The sequence below is a fragment of the Pan paniscus genome, chromosome 10, assembly GCF_029289425.2.
Source record: "Pan paniscus chromosome 10, NHGRI_mPanPan1-v2.0_pri, whole genome shotgun sequence".
Lineage (NCBI taxonomy): Eukaryota > Metazoa > Chordata > Mammalia > Primates > Hominidae > Pan > Pan paniscus.
The window spans coordinates 129,408,453-129,429,986 of NC_073259.2; the positions used below are offsets into that span (position 1 = coordinate 129,408,453).

The following is a 21,534-nucleotide window of genomic DNA, read 5'->3' on the forward strand; positions in this document are numbered from 1 at the left end:
AGTAGTACCTTAACTGCTTTAAATTTAATTTCAATGACTAGATTGAAATGTTTTCATGTTTTTGGGCCATGCTTTTTCTGTGAATGAACATTCATTTTTTTTATACTCTTATATTGTAGGGATGTTTATCTTTTTTTTTGAGACAAGGTTTTGCTCTACTGCCCAGGCTGGAGTGTAGTGGTGCAATCTCAGCTCATTGCAACCTGTCTCCTAGGTTCAAGCAATCCTCCCACCTCAGCCTCCCTGGTAGCTGGAACTACAGGCATGTGCCACCACACACCACACCCAGCTAATTTTTGTATATTTTGTAGAGACGGGGTTTCACCATGTTGCATAGGCTGGTCTCAAACTCCTGAGCTCAAGTGATACGCCTGCTTCAGCCTCCCAAAGTGCTGGGATTACAAGTATAAAGCTAAACAGCGCCCAGCTGGGAGGTTTATCTTATTGATCCTGAAATCTTTTCAATTTGTCTCAATCCTTTCATGAGGTAATGCACTTTTTGTCTACATAGACGCTCAGGCCACATGTGGACTTTTATTTGAAGTGAATAAGCAGAAATTACATAGAATTACAATAAAAGATATTCCTGTGATTTTAACTGGCCAGTCTCGCCAATTATTTTCATGACTGCCACAGGGAGTCGGGCATGGGGATATAGATCCTGCAGTATCCCCCAAAAATATTCCTATCGTGGCCTGCAATTCCTGAGACTGAGAGAGGAGTGATATAAGATGAGCTAGAATTACATGGAAAGAGCAAAGGAGAATGGTTATATTAGAAAAAGAATTCACTCTACCTCCTCTGGGTTGCAAGAGGAAGCTCAGAAAGCAGTTCTGAGCCCCATAACTTATTTATGGGCTTACCGAAACCCCAATCACTCTCATACCACAAAACAACGTGCACCATCCAATTTACTTGGAGGAAAGTTTCAGAAGCAGATACAAGAGAAAGAAAAGAGTAACTGGCGACTCATGATAAAGCTGCCTTCTCTGCAGCTGGCCAAACTTAATTTCACAAGTATGAGTCTAACTTGTCTAATTAAAAATCTGACAGTCATCAGCCCAGTAAGTATATATATCCACACGGTTGATGTTCTAAAACTAGAAAGATCTAAGGCAAGATGAAGAAAGGGGTAAAGGACTGACTTAAAAAAAAAAGGCAGCTACCTTCTAGTTGTGTACTAAAAGGCTTCCTAACACACCCTGGCTGTTGAAGCCAAACAATGATTGGGTCAGCACGTTTTTCACATAAGCCCAGAGGTGAAAGGGAGATGAAGATGGCATTATTAATATAGACCCAAAAAGCATGGTTACTTTTTAGGGTCTTACTCCCAGAAAAAAAAGACACAAAATTCTAACAAATGGCCTTGAACAAAGTTACAAGGCTAAAGAATTGAGCCACAAGGTACTGTGACTCACACCTGTAATTCCAACACTTTGGGAGGCCAAGGCAGGAAGATCACTTGAGGCCAGGAGTGTTGGGCAACACAACATAGAAAGATTCCATCTCTAAGAAACAAGAATTAAAATAATTAGCTGGATGAGGTGGTGTACACCTGTAGTCCCAGCTACTAGGCAGGTTGAGGTGGAGTTCAAGGCTGCAGTGAGCTATGATCGTGCCACCGCACTCCATCCTGGGCAACAGTGAGACCCCATTTCTTAAAAAAATAAAAAATACGCTGGTTGTGGTAATCCCAACACTGTGACACTGAAGTGGGAGGACTGCTTGAGCCCAGAAGTTTGAGACTAGCCTGGGCAACAGAGTGAGATTCCATCTCTACAAAAAGATATTTTAATTAGCTGTGTGGTAGCATGCTCCTATAGTCTCAGCTACTCAGGAGGCTGAGGTGGGAGGATCACTTGAGCCCAGAAGGTTGAGGCTGCAGTTTGCTGTGATTGCACCACTACATTCCAGCCCTGGTGATACAGCGAGACCCTGTCTCAAAAAAAATTAAAAATTGGCTGGGCGCGGTGGCTAACGCCTATAATCCCAACACTCTGGGAGGCCAAGGCGGGTGGATCATTTGAGGTCAGGAGTTTGAGACCAGCTTGGCCAACATGGTAAGACCCCATCTCTACAAAAAATATAAAAATTAGATGGGAGTAGTGGCACACACCTGTAATCCCAGCTACCTGGGAGGCTGAGGTAGGAGAATCGCTTGAACCCAAGAGGTGGAGGTTGCAGTGAGCTGAGATCACACCATTGCACTCCAGCCTGGGTGACAGAGTGAGACTCCCTCTCAAAAAAATAAAATTAAATTAAAAATAAATTAAAAATTAAAAATTAAAAAAAAAAGAATTGAACCAAGACTAAGGTTTTTGAAAAGTAGTTTTCTATTCTAATAGTAAAAAAAAAATAATTTCACCGGGCATGGTGGCTCACATCTATAATCCTAGCACTTTGGGAGGCTGAGGCAGGCGGATCACCTGAGGCCAGGAGTTCAAGACTATCCTGGCCAACATGGTGAAACCTCATCTCTACTAAAAATACAAAAATTAGCTGGGCATGGTGGTGGACACCTATAGTCCCAGCTATTCGGGAGGCTGAGAAACAAGAATTGCTTGAACCCCAGAGGCAGAGGTTGCAGTGAGCTGAGATCACGCCACTGCACTCCAGACTGGGTGACAGAGCGACACTCCATCTCAAAAAAACTAAATACTTCAATGTTCACCGACTCATTCATTACCAGATGCTTCTCTTATCCAAGGCACCAGGAAAGGAAGAGAAGTGGTGTTAAGGAGGTGCCAGTGCCACGAAGAGGGAAGAAACAAGCGAGAGACAGACTTGCAAAATTCCCAGGGGAAGCAACCAGCTAGCACTTTCGACCTCAGAAAACATGGGCGGTGCTTCCCAGACATGGGAAGAAACCAGCTGGCAAAGGCGCCGTGGAACCCATCAGTCAGGGCCCATCCACCCCTCAGTTTACACAGCCATGTAAGAGACTGTAAAATGCTAACATGTTTGCTATAGGGAAGTATGTCTAGACTTCTGAAAGGAGTGGAAACCACCCAAAAATCTTTAGGCTGCAATTAGGGAATGTTGAGTGTTATGATGCAATCTAACAGCAACAGGTATCACAAAGAGGAAGAGAAAAATATGATCAAGGAAACATCTGGATTGCCACAGCAGTGTTTACTGAGATGGAGGGCTTTAGATAAAATAGCTTTCCCTGACTCTTTCCCATGAAAGAAGATATTTTGAATAAAGGGAAGATAAAGCCTACAGTAGCAGAAGAGATACTTTAATTGATCCCTTATAAAGAGAATCTCGTCAAATTACTTGGGCTGTAAGTCATCAAGATTATGTCCCATTCCCACTGCTCTTCTTTGGAGTCAACCAGGTTTCGGTTGGAGACCTGCCTCTGACATTTACAGGTGTTGGATACAGGATTTAGCTCCCAGGACCTCAGTCTTTAGTTCTGTGAAATAGGGATAACAACAAACCTGAGCCCATGAAGTGGATTCTATGAGACAGTACCCATAAAATAGGCACAGGGACTGGCATAGAACAAATTTACAACCAACATTAGTTATTATGATCTCAGATATACTTCTATTATACTCTCCTCTCTCCTAAAACACACAAACCTCTGCTACCTTAAATGTCAAAGAATCCTATTTATTTCCTTAGTTACATGAAACTGGCTGACCTCTTAGAATTCCCATCACTGATGCCAAAAAAAGACCTCAAATTCAACCAACTTTGCAGACTCCACCCTTGGTCCCCTTCCACTGGTGGGATTTCACTCTTTCAGCCACAGTGTCGAGCAGACCTGTCCAACACGTGTCCAGTGCTTTCCTCAAGCATTAGAGGAAAGAAATGGTAGAGCCTCCATTGCCCCAGAAGCATGTGGGCCCGGCCACCTGCCTACCTGCTCCGCGTGTAGCTCTGCGAGGTGGCAGAGTGCGACAGCAAAGGACTCCGTGTTGTTCTGCTGCACGCCCGCATTCACCGCCTCCAGGCTGTTCATGCTCAGCAACATCTGGGCCTGTTGCAGTGCCATGGTGCTGGGTGGGGAGAGGGAACAGGATTTCCTTTCAGCAGCAGACCTGGCTGCGCTTTGGCCATGCCCGTCAGCTATCTTGAGTGGAGGCGTAAAGTCATACACCTCACAGGCTCTGGCTTTCTTGGGAGCAGATGCCTCCCAGTGCCAGCAACCTTGCCCTCAGGATAAGAAAGGCAGAAAAGCATCCTGGATGTACAGCGCGAGGAGACACGTAGTGGTTAGGGCACAGCTGGGAGTACACGCTCCCAGATCCCCCCGCCCCCACCCCATGTTCCCTGCAGTCATAGTATGTTAATTAGTTTTCACGGGTGAATTCAGACCCGATGCCATCCTGGCACAGGCTGCTCTGGCAATGTAAGCAGTGGCCAGTGTCTGCAGCTGTTTCAGAGCACACCGTGCCAAAAAATTATCTGAAATACAAAAACAAGACTGGTAAAAAAGGCACTTCCTTTCATTACTGAATTCCTAGAAACAGACTGTCTAAGTGAGGGGTGAGGTAGCGACAGAACTCCAGGATTAAAATGCGGCAACAAAGTTTACTTCCAGGCTAAAAGTGGCTAAATGTGAAAGTACACAATAAAATGAAAATAATCCACAGAAAACACCTCAGTTAACAGAAAAGCAACTTTCTTTACACAATAGTTTTGGGGTTCAGGTGACACTCAACTAGAGCAACCATGGATCATGCCTCCTATAAACAGGAAGAAAGGTTCCTGTCACAGAGCAGAGGAGCCCGGTGCTTGGAGTCAGATGACGTGGGTTTGAGTCCTTTCTCTGTCACTTGTTAACTGCGTTTGCGATCGCGGGTAGATCAGATGTGTGAACCCTGGTTTACTCTCCCAGCATGGAGATCACCCACCCATTACCTCACAAAGTGGCTGGGAGGAGTAAGAAGGAACATGCATGGGAAAAAAGTTTTCAGTCTGTGCAAAATACAAAATGTTTTAGACTATAAAACATTTTGTCTAATCCCCTGCAGGAACAACATCTATCCAAGGCAGGTAAATCTTGTATGTATGGCCTTTCACAGAACCAGCTTGCTAGCTCCTGCTTCTCTCTAAAGAATTCACACCCCCAGGGCCTTGGGAGACCTACCTGCGGCCATACAGCCTCCAGATGGCCGTTTTCTGTGCGATGCTGATATCGATGAGCTCTGACAGGCTGTGTTTCCAGTGCAGGAGGTCGGAGTCCTTTAGGGCATCCATCAGCTTGTTTGCCGTCTTCCCAGCAAAAGCTCTCTGTTGAACAAGGGACTGTATTCCCAGGGAGGCGAGGTACTAAGGGGACAGATATACCCACGACCCAAGATAGAAATTACATGACAGAATTTGTTTTGCTCTTCAGAAATGTGGTGGATTTCACATTTCAGCACATGCACAGTGACAGCACTATTTAAAAGGAAAGTACCTATAACCTGGCCTTAACCCTGAGCCATACGAGATGTGTTCCTGAAAAACTGGGTCTGGGAGAGAGGCAGAGGGTACACGGGAAAGAGCCAGCAGGGCTTTAGCATTAGATGGACCTGGACTTAAACACTGCCTCTGCTACTTACTGTGTGACTTAGGGCCAGTCACTTAGCTTCTTAGCTAAGCCTCAGCTTCCTCATCTGTAAAATGGGCATCAAACCTATCATAAAGAATTATCGTAAGGATTACAATGAAATAATAGATGTCAAACAGTGCTGCGCACATATGTAATAGGAGATCAAAAAAGGATGCCTATCATGAGCAACAAAATTATCTTGTCATTAACTTTTGGTGTCATCTTCAAGGATGAAAGCTCAACTAAAAAATGCCAGCTTAAATTCATGGCAAAAATTGTAGTTAAGCCTGCGCTTACTTCAAGGAGCCACTTTTGTCATTATAATCAATTCTGTACATATAAGTTTCTTTCCCAGGTGTGAATCAATGGACAAGCTACAGATTTGTTTTTTGGTTTTAGGGTTGTTTTTGAGACGGAGTCTTGCTCTGTCGCCCAGGCTGGAGTGCAGTGCAGCAATCTCGGCTCACTGCAAACTCCGCCTCCCAGGTTCAAGCAATTCTTCTGCCTCAGCCTCCAGAGTAGCTGGGACTACAGGCGCCCACCACCACGCCCGGCTAATGTTTGTATTTTTAGTAGAGACGAGCTTTCACCATAATGGTCAGGCTGGTCTCAAACTCCTGACCTCACGATCCACCCGCCTCGGCCTCCCAAAGGGATTATAGGCGTGAGCCACCACGCCAGGCCGATTTTAAAGTGTATACATTAAATTACTACCTGTAATTACTTTCCATTTTACTGAAGTCTGTCACAAACTTCATAAGACAGAATGCTTAAGCAATCCCACTGCCTATGGTCTAGTTTTCAATGGGTGTTTCTGAGAGAGAATAAGGTTCTCCAAGCTTGTGCTTCCTTTTTTTTTTTTTGAGATGGAATTTCATTCTTGTTGTCCAGGCTGGAGTGCAATGGCACAATCTCGGCTCACTGCAATCTCCACCTCCCAGGTTCAAGCGACTCTCCTGCCTCAGCCTCCTAAGTAGCTGGGATCACAGGCATGTCCCACCACACCCAGCTAATTTTGTATTTTTAGTAGAGAGAGGGTTTCACCATGTTGGCCAGGCTAGTCTCGAACTCCTGACCTCAGGTGATCCACCCACCCCGGCCTCCCAAAGTGCTGGGATTACAGGTGTGAGCCACCACGCCCAGCCAGATAAGCCTTTTCAATGCCCCTCTGTGTATGTCATTGAGGACTATAATTCACGGCCTTCCCTATCACTCAAAACGAGAAAGGACAAATCTGCCTGTCAGGTTTACTGGTTCCTGGCTTTGTTTATTGTTTAAAACAAGGATCAGCAAACTTGTTGTGTAAAGGGCCAAGAAGTAAATAATTTCGATTTTTCAGGCCACACTTGGTTTCTGTCACGTATTTCTTCTCTGTTGTTGATTTTTTTTTTCTGCAATCACTTAAAAATGTAAAATCCACTCAGCCTGAAGCCCCTAAGTAGGCAGAAAGCCAGATTTGGCCCAAGGGTGGGAAAGTTCACCAATCCCTGGTTTAAAAATAAGCCTTTGCTAAAATTTTTCTAAGTGACTATGTGCTAAATTAATGTTGCTCAATAAACTAAACAACGATCTCTTATCAAATTGGTAAAGGGAATTTCCACAGATGTTATTAGGATACAGGGAACAGAGAGAAACCTACCACACAGAATTTAGTGGTCTGATTAATAATTAAAGTCATATGAAACTGCCAAGAATAAAACCACACTTTGAAACCCATTCTAAATCTATCGCTGGTTAATGACAGAGGTGGGCAGAAAAAGAGACAAAGGCTCGACCATTTATGGAAACAATCTCACAGAAAGATGAGCCTTACCGGTAACCCAAAATGTACTGCCTTCTTCACAGAATGCTCCAGCAGAACATAGCTATCGGATCTCTTCTGCCCCAGCACATAAAGCCAGCTCTGGCAAGAGAAATCATCAAAATATATCATAACAGTGGCAATGGCTGATGTTCTAGTGAAATATCAATGTGGTCATAAGAAAGAATTTAAAAGGGACAAAATGAATCCTCTCAAATACTCTTTCAAGAAATATCAAGAATCTCAATAAGACCTGTCAAACATATCAACATCATTAAAACCAGGCTGAAATAAATGAGTCATTGTTCTGCTTCACCTGACAGCCACTGAGTGGCAGGTGTTTCAGAAAAAAAGCATGAAGCTCCTATATGGCCTTCAATGGAGAAATAAGATTCTCAGGTGCTTGTCAAGTAGCTTCTGTGTTCCACTTGCCCTGGTGATTTTGCTATTACAGGACAACATCTCACCCAGTTACTAAGTGTAGTATACATCTTTTGTTAATGCCAGTGCTAAATGTGATAAAGGTTTCTCTTCTTTCATGGCAAGTTGCATTAAACTTTGTAGAGCAGATATATGCCAAAAGCAAAACAGATGTCATGAATTAAGAAAGGTAAGTAAAGATAAGTTGCCCTTTCTGAATTCCCATGACCACCTAACTTGTTTCCTTTTGCTGCTGAAGATCTCTGCTCCAACTGCAAAACAACCCAATTCAACGGGGCCTTGTGAAGGCCAATTCAACCCATGAACAAAACTCCCAAGACCAGAGGATGGCCTCACCAAACAGTGCTGGAGACACACGTGATCGTTGGACTCCTGGGCAATCCTAATTGCCTCCTGCAGGGCGAGCTCTGCCTGTTGACTAATGACAGACTAAACATTAATATCCCATTAATAATCACAAACATGCATAAGCAACCATAGCAGGAAGTCATCTGTACACAGTCATCCAAATGCAGGTCTCTGGGTTGGAAGCTGTAACTATTTCTGGGCTTATTCTCTCAGAGGCGTGCCCCAACCCTAGCAGCAGAAAACACTGACAGTGGAAATATAGGACATGTCTCTTCTAAGGGGAATTGCTACGAAAAGGGCATAAAGCAAAGGCTTTTATCTCCGCTTCTAAGATGTTTATTTTAAAGGTCCACTGCTGAGGGGAAGGGCAAGGAGAGGATATAATATTTTACTTTTCATGGCATTCTCTCCTACATTATTTGACCTTTTTACTTACTATGTGCATTTGTTACTTTTATCATTTTTTCAAAATCACTTTTATGTTTGTTTGTTTGTTTTTTAGAGACAGGGTCTCCCTCTGTCACCCAGGTTGGAGTACAGTGGCACAATCCTAGCTCACTGCAGCCTTGAATTCCTGGACTCAGGTGATGGACCTCAGCCTCCTGAGTAGCTGGGACTAAGGCACTCACCACCATGCTTGGTCGGCTAATTTTTTTAAAAATAGATATAGAGTCTCACTATGTTCCCCAGGCTGGTAAACTTCTGGCCTCAGGCGATCCTCCTGCCTCAGCCTCCCAAGTAATTGGGACTACAGGCTCATACCACCATGCCCAGCTAATTTTTTTAAGAGATAAAGTCTCACTGTGTTCCCCAGGCTGGTCTCCAACTCCTGGCCTCAAGCGATCCTCCTTCTTTGGCCTCCCAAAGTGCTGGGATTATAGGCATGAGCTATGGTGCCCAGCCCAAAGCTAGTTTTAGAAAGTATTTTGAGGATTCCCACTTCTGTAATATTTTTTCCTTTAAATCTCTGTTCAAATATTAAGTTGGCAGAGATCAAGGAGGGCTGATCTGCTACCTTTCTATTTAACCAGAGATTTACAAATTGAAGGAGTTGAGTGACCTGTATATGTATCTGGAGTAAGAGTGTTACTCAGGAAAACAAGAGCACTTCACCTTCACTTTCTAACCTCTTATCCTGGTCTATCACTATCTGAGATATTACAACTATGCTTAGCGTTGTTTATTCCCTATTTCCCCTGATATAAGCTCTATAACAAGGTTTTTTTTTTTTCTTTTTCACTGCTGTATCCCTAGTACCTACAATAGTGCCTAGTACACAGTAAATGCTCAATAAACAACTACAAGGATTTTCAAGAAATCCTTTTAGCTAAGTGACAAAGATTTACACAGGCCCATAGATCCAAGACCAGAAACAAAGAAGCCTGGGCCTGAGTAAATCAGGAATTAAGGAAAATGTACACATTAATAAAAATCTACCTCTCCTCATTTATATTCTGTGCAATTAGCTGTCTACCCATTGATAATATTGTAAACATAGACAAATTCTGAGATGGGTGCAGTAGCTTATGCCTATAATCCCAGCACTTTGGGAGGCCAAGGTGGGAGGATCACTTGAGACCAGGCGTTCAAGAACAACCTGGGCAACATAGCAAAACCTTGTCTCTATATTTTTAAAAATAAAAAGAAGAAATTCTGTTCATCAAAATATTATTTGTGGCCGGGCGCAGTGGCTCACGCCTGTAACCCCAGCACTTTGGGAGGCCGAGGCAGGTGGATCACCTGAGGTCAGGAGTTCGAGACCATCCTCACCAATATGGTGAAACTCCATCTCTACTAAAAATACAAAAATTAGCTGGGCATGGTGGCATGCACCTGTAGTCCCAGCTACTCGGGAAGCTGAGACAGGAGAATTTTTTACCTGAACCCAGGTGGCGAGATGGCAGTGAGTCGAGATCGAGCCACTGCACTCCAGCCTGGGCAACAGAGCAAGACTCCATCTCAAAAAACAAATTAATTAATTAATTAAATAAAGATTATTTGTATCCAGAAGGCTGTGTACAAATTTCTAACCCCCAGGGGAAGCAGTTCCTTACTAAGTTAAATAGGTTATTGGTAAATATTAAAAATGGCATTTCTATTATTTTTGAGTACATAAAAAAAGAAAGGCTCTGATCGAGAGGTTATTAAATGTGGGAAGACCAAAAGAAGTTAGTTATTACAAGATATCATGGAATGTTGCAAAAATCATGGAGTTTTGAGGAGTCTTAAATATTTTTGGGTACAACTATCAATCTGATGTTTGAATACCCTTAATAACATCTTTGGTCTAGGCCTCAGCACCTCACTGACACCTTCCTCAGAGGGTTCAATAAGGGGAAACTGTTTCCTTATAATGAGCAGAAATATTTTGTCCTTTAACCTACACTTACTTACCAGCTCTCAATCTTCTCCCGTAGCCATACCCTCAATCAATCTAAGCTCTTTTCACATGACTTTTCACTACATGAAGATGTCAAACACATGCTTGGATAAGTCATTTTTTTCCAGGCTAAACATGTCTCACATCCCTCCCACATTACTTATATGATATGGCTTTGAATGTCTCAACACCCTGAGACTGTTCCCTCCCCACACAAGCTTCAGCTTGTCTACATCCCTTTTAAAGCCTCACAACTGGGTTGGCCCAGTGGCTCATGCTTGTAATCCCAGCACTTTGGAAGGCCAAGGTGGGAGGATTGCTGGAAGCCAGGAGTTTGAAACCAGCCTGGGTAACAAAGCAAGATCCTACCTCTACAAAAAATAATTTTTAAAAAAATTAGCTGGGCATTGTGGTACATGCCTGTAGTCACAGCTAGGAGGCTGAGATGGACTGCTTGCTTGAGCCCATGAGTTTGAGGTTACAGTTAGCTATGATCATACTACTGCACTCCAGCCTGGGTGACTGAGTGAGACCTTGTCTCTTAAAAACAAAAACAAAAACCTGACAACCAGAGATAAAAAGAATTCCCTAGGTGCTGCCTGACACAGAGAAAGGGATAGATGTCTCCATTATTGAACTGTGAACACTATGCTCCCATTAATACACGCTATAGTCTGTATAGAAGGATGCCTGTAGCAAAGACCACACTTCTCTCAACTGGTAAAAAGCCACAGGGCAGGTGGGGGGGTGAAGGGATCCTTGAATTAGTAATTTCCCACCTTTCACCATTATTTACATTATTTCATTATTTCCAAGATAGCCTCCATGTTTTGAAAGTTGTTTTATCTACTTAATTCTATTTACTAAAACATAATTGATCGATTTTCCTATTTCTATTCATTAAAAACAGAGGCACACTGAGGCAACAGTATAAACCAGTGTCACCTGACTGAGCAGCCTGAATTCTACCTGAAAGCAAACCTGACTTTTAGTAAGCCTATGTAGTCTTTCATCCAGTAAAGGTACAACTGCCTTCTGGCTTTTTGAAATACTAAAAATAGCTTCTGCATCCCCATTTTTACCTCCAAAAAATCCTTTAGGGACTCTCTGGCCTAATGACCTAATTTCCTTTTCACTGAACGGCCTGTTCTTAGAAGTAATGAAAGAGGCTAGGCACTAAGACGGCAATGTTACATAGTGACACTAGGGGGCAGACTATTTAGGCAGAAGGTTTTCATAAACTGTTCCAGTGCCAATAAGGTTCCCTCTATGGAAGTTACTGACTAGTCCAGGTTGATGAGCTGCTTTCCTATCTTCTTTTTAAAAAATACATTTTTAAAAAATGCATCACAATTAACATTTGAGAATTCATTTCTTCCATTTCTTTTCCCTTTTCTTTTCTCCCAAAATAGCAAATCTTTATTTTTTTTTCCTTTTTTTTTAAGACGGAGTTTCACTCTTGTTGCCCAGGCTGGAGTGCAATGGCGTGCTCTCAGCTCACTGCAACCTCCACCTCCCGGGTTCAAGCGATTCTCTTACCTCAGCCTCCTGAGTAGCTGGGACTACAGGCACCTGCCACCACACCTGGCTAATTTTTGTATTTTTAGTAGAGATGGGGTGTCACCATTTTGGCCAGGCTGGTCTTGAACTCCTGACCTCATGTGATCCACCCGCCTTGGCCTCCCAAAGTGCTGGGACTATAGGCGTGAGCCACCGCACCAGGCCAAACAGCAGACTTTTTATTGTCATCGGTTCCTTCAATTTGCGCAAGGACAAAGGTCTATAAACTTACTAGTGACCGAAGCGGCAGTGCAGGGCGGCAAGATTCAGAGCGGCGTATCTCAAGCTCCGGCCATAGCCCTCTTCCCCATTACTTTTGCTTTCGGCTCCGGTAAGAATCAGACGATCAAAATAATGGAGGAGACTGTGTGTTGAACTGAAAACATCTTGGACACGGAGGTTGTTTAAGTAGCTGAGATAATGCTAAAACAAGAAATAATCAATGTATTTTAAACGCTGTAAATATCTCTGGTGTAAGACAACTGCAGAGAGTTCCACTGTCTACAAACACTAGTGTATCCCATACCCTTCTAATAAGATGGTCATAGTTTAGCTTAATCTTCTCCCTAGAGGCAGAATACAACAGCTTCAAGACACATTCCCCTTAGAGGGAGTCCACAAATTAAAAATGGGAGTTCCATTAGTATTTGTGTCAGTTTTATCTCAAATATACTCCACTATGCCACTGGTTACATGAGTGATAGATGAGAATACTGGGCCTTACCTAGTTCAAATATTGAGGAAAACTGAGTGTTCAGAATTAAAGATCCTAAAACCTGAATTCATATACAAATTATAAAATTAAGTTTTATTAATGTACAAGTTAAAACACACTGAGACTTACTAGTTTACTAAGTTAATTATTTTCATTTTTTTTTTAATCACTGAAACTTCCCTAACAGGCAGATCTCAGTTACTAGGAAGCAAAATAGATATATTTCTGCATCCAAAGTCAGATGGAAAATCCAAATACTATTTAAGAAAACTTTCCGAGTAAAAAATCCATTAAGGAATGGAATTATTAGAACTTTAAAAATAAACACTGACAAAAGGAGAGAAAGGAAAAGAGTTTTTCAGCCTCAAAACTGTCATTTAGGCTGGGTGTGATGGCTCATGCCTATAATCCCAGCACTTTGGGAGGCCAAGGAGGGTGGATCACCCGAGGTCAGGAGTTCGAGACCAGCCTGGCCAACATGGTGAAACCCCGTCTCTACTAAAAATACAAAAAATTAGCTGAGCATTGTGGCGTGTGCCTGTACTCCCAGCTACTCGAGAGGCTGAGGCAGGAGAATCACTGAGAACCCGGGAGGCAGAGGTTGCAGTGAGCCAAGATCGCACCACTGCACGCCAGCCTGGGCAACAAGAGCGAAACTCAGTCTCCAAAACAAACAAACACTGTTTTTTGCATCAGTCTAGTATATTATCTCCAGTCCAAACTTTACAACATCAGGAGGATGATGACTGAAAGAGAACATCAAGAGTAAGAAGAAATCGCCTATGGCCCGGGGAGGGAGGGAGGAGCTTTGCAACCTATACCGAGTTGTCTGCCTACCAAGAACACGATTTCCTTCAAGAACCTGGGCCAATGGGCTGATTCTCATTTGCACAGCTACTCAATATAAAAAGTAGCCTTGGCCAGGCGCAGTGGCTCACGCCTGTAATCCCAACACTTTGGGAGGCTGACGCGGGCAGATCATGAGGTCAGGAGATCAAGACCATCCTGGCCAACATGGTGAAACCCCATCTCTACTAAAAATACAAAAATTAGCTTGGCGTGGTGGCACGTGCCTGTAATCCCAGCTACTTGGGAGGCTGAGGCAGGAGAATCACTTGAACCAGGGAGTCGGAGGTTGCAGTGAGCCAAGATCGTGCCACTGCACTCCAGCCTGGCAACAGAGTAAGACTCTGTTTCCAAAAACAAACAAACAAAAAAAGTTGCCTTGTCATTCCTTTCCAACACAGCAACAAATTCTGGGAAAGACTTACCGCTTCAGCAAAATCAGGATTAAATTTCAACAAATTGTTTAATTCCTTCTGCAAGGAAGCTGGAGTGAGGGCCTTAGTCTCATCATTCTTTAGCAAAGAAGCCTGAAATTTAAAAATGGTAACTCAGTAGAAAGAAAGGGTCAATAAACATATGAAAAGATATACTAACTAGCATCACCTGATTATTTTCTTTTCTACAGGGGTCCCTTCAGGCTCTGGCCCCTCATCTCGCCAGCCTTGGCTGGCCTTCCCTCACTCTAGGTGACACTGAAGGTGGACCCTGCCACATGCTCTCCTCTTGACCATCTACAACACTGTTTCCTCTTCCAGAAACACCAAGCCTCCCACCCATCGCTCCCCAGCCATATACTACCCAAAGCTGAGCAAACCGACGCCCATGCCTAGCTCATCCTCTGGGCCACCTGCTTCTGTCACCTTCTAGATGAAGGTGAGATCCTATAAGCCCCTCCATGCTCCCATAAGCCCTCTGCACTTACCCCTCCTGTGGCACTATCAAACTATAGTAAAATTGCCAATCTGACCCCACCCCAGACTGTAAGCTCCTTCCAGGCAGGTAATGTGTTTGCTTCTTGTATTTCCAGTGCCTGTATGGGGCCTTATGGGAGCCAGGTGGCTTGCCCCAGCTCTACTTATTTGTTTCATATGGATGATATCAGCAACAATTATATAAAATATGTAGAAAGTTAGCTACAAATTAAATGTTTACATTTAACTGGGTTATAGACACTTAACTCCAATTTTACCTAGATGAGTTTTTCTATAAGTAAAGTAATTTCTAAGGGCAGGGTGTGGTGGTTGATGCCTGTAATCCCAGCACTTTGGGAGGCAGAGGCTGAGGCAGGAGTATCGCTTGAGCCCAGGAGTTCAAGAACAACCTGGGCAATATACTGAGACCTCATCTCTATTTAAAAATAATAATTTCTTAAAAAAATTTTTTTTTAAGTAAAAATAATTTCTAATTCCATTGTTAATTTATGTCATTATAGAAAATTATTGGCCAGGCGTGGTGGCTCACACCTGTAATCCCAGCACTTTGGGAGGCCGAGGCGGGCAGATAATGAGGTCAGGAGTTGGAGACCAGCCTGGCCAACATAGTGAAACCCTGTCTCTACTAAAGATACAAAACATTAGCCGGGTGTGGTGGCGCACACCTGTAATCCTAGCTACTCGGGAGGCTGAGGCAGGAGAATCACTTGAACCCGGGAGGCAGAGATTACAGTGAGCCGAAATCACGCCACTGCACTCCAGCCTGGGTGACAGGGCAAGACTCAGTCTCAAAAAAACAAAACAAAACAAAACAAAAAACAAATTATTATGTAGGTGTAGTATGGGGAAAAATTATTCCAAAAATATAGAAAACCTACAGAAGAAAACAAAAATCTTCTGCAATCTCACTACCCAGAAATAACGCTATTAATACTTTAGTGTATATTATCCTAGTCTTTGTTCTGTATGTGTGTATATATGTTACATATCATATTCTGATTTTGTTAAAAATATGTGTATACATATTATATAAATTTACAATATACCCTGTATTGTAAACATATATTGTGTATACATTACATTTTTAACAAAATCACAATATATGTTTATAATAAAGGGTGTATTCCAAATTTATATAATGTGTATACACACATTATATTTTTAACAAAATCAGAATATGATATGTAACTTTATTTCCTGTTCTTTTCATTTTATATTGTAAACTTTGTCTCATCATCAAATATGATTTTTTTTCTTTTTTTTTTTTTTTTTGAGACAGAGTCTTGCTCTGTCGCCAAGGCTGGAGTGCAGTGGCACAATCTTGGCTCACTGCAACCTCCACCTCTCAGGTTCAAGTGATTCTTCTGCCTCAGCATCCCAAGTAGCTGGGATTACAAGCATCCACCATCACATCTGGCTAACTTTTTGTATTTTCAGTAGAGACAGTGCTTCTCCATGTTGGCCAGGGTGGTCTCAAACTCCTGACCTCAGGTGATCCACCTGCCTCTGCCTCCCAAAGTGCTGGGATTATAGGCATGAGCCACTGTACCCGGCCTGAAAATATGATTTCTAAACCAAAACCAAAATCTAAACTTTCACTGTCATATTTATTGTAAATACTTTTTCCCAAAGTATTGGAGCCCAAGAACACCTTTGTTATTTGCCTTTTAATTTTTTAATTTTATTTCTTTTTGAGAAGGAGTCTCGCTCTGTTGCACAAGCTGAAGTACAGTGGCGAAATCTTGGCTCACTGCAAACTCCGCCTCATGGGTTCAAGCGATTCTTCTGCTTCAGCCTCCCAAGTAGCTGGGACAACAGGCACACGCCACCACATCAGCTAATTTTTGTGTTTTAATAGAGACGGGGTTTCACCATGTTGGTCAGGCTGGTCTCGAACTCCTGACCTCAAATGATCCACCCACCTTGGCCTTCCAGATTGCTGGGATTACAGGCGTAAGCTGCCACGCCCATCCTGTTTGCCTGTTAATTATGTTAAAACAAGTCCTGACATGGAGATGCTTTCAATTTTTATTCTGAAAATCAAATTATCTTCTCCTACATGTTTTCTTCCAGTTTTTTTGTTTTTTTTTTTTTTTTCCCAGATGGAGTGTCGTTCTTGTGGCCCAGGCTGGAGTGCAGTGGTGTGATCTCGGCTCACTGCAACCTCCACTTCCCAGGTTCAAGCGATTCTCCTGCCTCAGCCTCTGAAGTATTCCACAGCTTTTATGTTAGAAAGCTCTGGCCAGGCGCAGTGGCTCACGCCTGTAATCCCAGCACTTTGGGACGCCGAGGTGGGCAGATCACCTGAGGTCAGGTGTTTGAGACCAGCCTGCCCAACATGGCAAAATCCCATCTCTACTAAAAATACAAAAAATTAGGCAGCTGTGGTGGCAGGCACCTCTAATCCCAGCTACTTAGGAGGCTGAGGCAGGAGAATCGCTTGAACCCGGGAGGCAGAGGTTGCAGTGAGCCGAGATCACCACCGCACTCCAGCCTGGGCAACAAAAGCAAAACTCCATCTCAAAAAAAAAAAAAACCAACAATGTGTAGCTCATTCTAGCCTAATTATCTAACTAAAGCTGTAAATATTTACATTTAACCCTGTAATCCATCTGTAATATACTGAGGTACAAGGTAAGGTAAGGAAGGATCCAGCCGTACTTTTTCCTTACAGTTAACCAATCACATAGACAGGTTTTTCTAATCTGTTTGAAATTCATCTGCAGAGGTAATTCCATACATTTTTTTTTTTTTTTTGAGACGGAGTCTCACTTTGTCACCCAGGCCAGAGTGCAGTAGCGCAATCTTGGCTCACTGCAACCTCCGCTCACCGCAACCTCCACCTCCCGGGTTCAAGCGATTCTCCTGCCTCAGCCTCCCGAGTAGCTGGGATTACAGACGGGCATCACCACACCCGGCTAATTTTTGTGTGTTTTTTTTTTAGCAGAAACAGGGTTTCACCATGTTGGTCAGGCTGCTCTCAAACACCTGACCTTGTGATCCGCCTGCCTCAGCCTCCCAAAGTGCTGGGATTACAGGCGTGAGCCACCATGCCCAGCCTCCATCACTTTTGTCTAGATATAAACATTACATCTTTCTGCAGAAAGCTCATAACAAAATTAGGGAAAAGTAGAAAAATAGAGCAAAAACTAAAAATTCTATGCTGAAAATAACACAGAAAATTGTTCAGATTATGTTTCCAAGAAAATGAAAAAATATGGCTGAAAAGCATCCATAAGAAATGTTTGGGCTGGGCGTGGTGGCTCACACCTGTAATCCCAGCACTTCGGGAGGCAGAGGTGGCGGTGAGCTGAGATTATGCCACTGCACTCCAGCCTCAGTGACAGAGTGAGACTCTGTCTCAAAAAAAAGAAACAAAAAAGAAATGTTTGGGGCACGCTGGTTCATGTCTGTAATCCCAGCACTTTGGGAAGCCAAGGCAGGTGGATCACCTTAGATCGAGAGTTCAAGACCAGCCTGGCCAATGTGGTGAAACCCCATCTCTACTAAAGATACAAAAATTAGCCAAGTGTGGTGGTGCATGCCTGTAATCCCAGCTATTTGGGAGTCTGATGCATGAGAATAGCTTTAACCCAGGAGGCAGAGGTAGCAGGGACCCGAGATCATGCCACTGCACTCCAGCCTGGGCAATGCTCTAGCTTGGGCAACAGAGTAAGACTCTGTCTCAAAAACAACAAAAAAAGAGAGAAGTGTTTGGAGCAAAGTGTATTAATATCTGCAACTGGAAATATATATCAAAAAATAAGATGAAATGGTGGCTGAATAGAGAGTGGTTAGATAAGTAATAAATAGAACAAAAACATTAATTGTAGAATCGAGGTAATAGGTATGGGTAATTACCATACACTGCTTTTCAGGCTCTCTTTATGTTTGCAAATGTCTATAATAAAATGCTGAGAGAAGGGTTAAATCACAGGGTTTTAGGCTGTTAGTCACATACCATTACTAAATGAAACCTGGATTATAACTTTAATAGAAAAATAAAATCACACACAAAATAGGAAGGGGCACAGAGCTACAAGTGCTTCGTTAGTGAGGCAGAGGGGACCAAGAGTAAAGGCTGACACAGACTGACCAACAAACCTATGCACATAACGGGCCTATGCCACGACACACATCACAGGACTAGACACATCACAGGACTAGAAGAGAAGTTCATGATAAATTACAGAATTCACATACCTGTTGAGAAAGAAAAAATTCTGCTTGTTTTTGGGACAGAGGCCCACTGCAAGATACCTCCTCTTCTCTGGAAAAAATAAAAAAACAAAAACAGTAAAGAATTACACAAAAGTGAAAATGATAACATTTATAAAATCAGATGGATTCTTGTATCGAAAGAGTTCAAAAAATTTAATTCTCTCCTCAGAACTAGGAAAGAAAAACATAAAAAGTGATGTTGAGATCAATGCACAGAGCCCATAAAGAAGCCCTGGCATGCATGGTCAAATGGTTTTTGGCAACAGTGCCAAGACCATTTGATAGGGAAAGGACAGCCTTTCCAACCAATGATGCTGGGAAAACTGCACATCCACATGCAAAAGCATGAAGGTGGATCCTTATCTAACACCATATTCAAAAATTAACTCACAAGGACTCAAAGACCTCAATGTGAGGCCAAGGACTCAAAGACCTCAATGTGAGGCCAAAAACCGTAAAACTCTTAGAAGATCTTCCTTCCACCTGCTAGTAATAAAAAATAAATAATACATTTTTAAATTAAAAAAATTAAAAACTCTTAGAAGAAAACATCGAGGAGGCCAAGCATGGTGGCTCACACCTGTAATCCCAGGACTTTGGGAGGCCAAGGCAGGTGGATCACAAGGTCAAGAGATCAAGACCATCCTGACCAACATGGTGAAAACCTGTCTCTACTAAAATACAAAAAATTAGCCAAGTGTGGTAGTGCGTGCCTGTAGTCCCAGCTACTCAGGAGGCTGAGGCAGAAAAATTGTTTGAACCCGGGAGGCGGAGGTTGCAGCGAGCCGAGATCACGCCACTGCACTCCAGCCTGGCGGCAGAGCGAGACTTCATCTCAAAAAGAAAAGATCACAAAAAGAAAACAATTGAAATTTTCCTTTAAAAAAGAACTAAGAAATATATGTAAGTACATCCTATAAAATAAAAAGGTTCTCTAACAAAGTAATTTCTTTTAGACAAAGAATTATAATCATTAGTTAGATTTAAATATAAAGAATACATTTCTTCAATTTTCACGATGAAATTCAGTTTACTAAATACGCATGATTTTCTGAAACCATATACCTTTATAGAAAATATATTGGATTATACATAAATGACTTCTTAGAATAAGACAAAAACAAAAAGATGGAGTTAGACCTAAATAAATCAAGTTAAGAGAAAACCAACCCAAATAAGAAAAGTCTGAATTTTAACATTTCTGCAGAAGTGACACTTTGCTACTTTAAGCATATAAAGTAGCTAGAAAAAGGATTACACTGTAGCCTAGAAGCATTTCTGAGGGCAACTAACTAAAAGAGAAAGTAGAGAATAATAATAGTTAACATTTCTAGGCACAGTTCTGAATACTTTATATGAATTTATCATTTAATTCTGACAACCCTCTGGGGAAGGGGTATGAGCCCCATTTTGCAGATAAAGAGCTCAAAGCACAGAAGGGGTGAATAACTTGCCCAAGGTCTCAGAGACCAAAGGCAGAGGAGCAGCAGGCCAACCTGGGGATCTGACTGCAGAGCCAGACTCTTAACCCCACACTATGTTGTCTTTCCACCAGACAAGAAGCATTTGTAAGGAAATGAGTTTTGGGGAGCAGTTAATGGTACTATTATCCTCTTGCTCTCAATATGTGCTGAACAAATCATTTAACAGTACAAAAACTACTCATAGAAAGTGCAATAAGCATTCCCCATTTATAAACAATGTCACCCCCTGCCACCCTGGGGATTACAGTAGCCTAACAGCCTGCAATGCAGTAAATAATAAGCTCCCAGGAAATGATAAGGTCCCTTGACCACCTCCTTAGGGCAGGTGGGGCTTACTTCTCTCAGAGCTCTGGACAGTGTATCTGTTTACTTGTCAGCCTTCCTCACCAGATCACAGGCTCTTTGACATCAGGGAATATGAAATACATACATATCTTTTTGCCTGCAAGTACAAGTAGTTTATTTAGAAGCAATCCCAGATAACAGTAGTTAGGGAAGGAGAAGTAAAACAGCAAAAGGAAGGACAGTTAATACAAAGTGTGTTACTGGGCCAGTTACCAGTATGGGTGATGGACTATATATTGATTCATCCAACATTCAGGTACAGAACACATTCTATGAGTCAGGCACTCTACTAAACACTGGGGAAATGTGATCAAACAAGACAGAGAAGGGTCTCAGTTCTCAAGGGGTGAAGAGGCAGGGGAAATCAGATAAGCAAGCAAGCAAGTAAATTAAGAAGGTTACTTAGTGATGAGAGGTATGGAGGAATAAAGAAATAGAAAGTATTTGGGGCCGAGTGCGGTGGCTCACGCCTGTAATCCCAGCACTTTGGGAGGCCAAGGCGGGTGGATCACCTGAGGTCAGGAATTTGAGACCAGCCTGGCCAACACAGTGAAACCCCATCTTTACTAAAAATACAAAAATATTAGCGGGTGTGCTGGTGGGCGCCTGTAATCCCAGCTACTTGGTTGGGAGGTGGAGGCAGGAGAATCACTTGAACCCAGGAGGTGGAGGTTGCAGTGAGTCAAGATCGTGCCATTGCACTCCAGGCTGGGCGACAGTGAGACTTGATCTCAAAAAAAAAAAAAAAAGAAAGAAAAAGAAAGTATTTGGGATAGGGGCTACCTCGTGGTCAGGGAGGCCCATCTGAGGAAAGTTGAGCTGCGATCTGAAAGGTGAAAGGGAGCACATGAGGTGAAAAGCCAGGGAAGAGCATTCTAGGCAACCTGAGGCAGAAACTGACTGGAGTAGTCAA

The 21,534-nt window shown here is 42.7% G+C and overlaps 1 protein-coding gene across 2 annotated transcripts in view; it reads right to left on the reverse strand.

Annotated features, from left to right (window-relative positions):
• Positions 1 to 21,534, reverse strand: part of ANAPC5 (anaphase promoting complex subunit 5) — a 44,535-nt gene that overhangs the window by 15,206 nt on the left and 7,795 nt on the right. The window contains exons 5-11 of one of the 2 annotated variants that reach the window (XM_003832362.4): positions 18,775 to 18,841; positions 14,065 to 14,166; positions 12,311 to 12,501; positions 8,127 to 8,208; positions 7,362 to 7,451; positions 5,102 to 5,283; positions 3,872 to 4,007 (exon numbers count right to left, since the gene is read on the reverse strand). In XM_003832362.4, coding sequence (XP_003832410.1) covers positions 3,872 to 4,007; positions 5,102 to 5,283; positions 7,362 to 7,451; positions 8,127 to 8,208; positions 12,311 to 12,501; positions 14,065 to 14,166; positions 18,775 to 18,841 — 850 coding nt within the window. The remainder of the gene's footprint in view (positions 1 to 3,871; positions 4,008 to 5,101; positions 5,284 to 7,361; positions 7,452 to 8,126; positions 8,209 to 12,310; positions 12,502 to 14,064; positions 14,167 to 18,774; positions 18,842 to 21,534) is intronic. The other variant, XM_008957763.5, reaches the window with a different exon arrangement.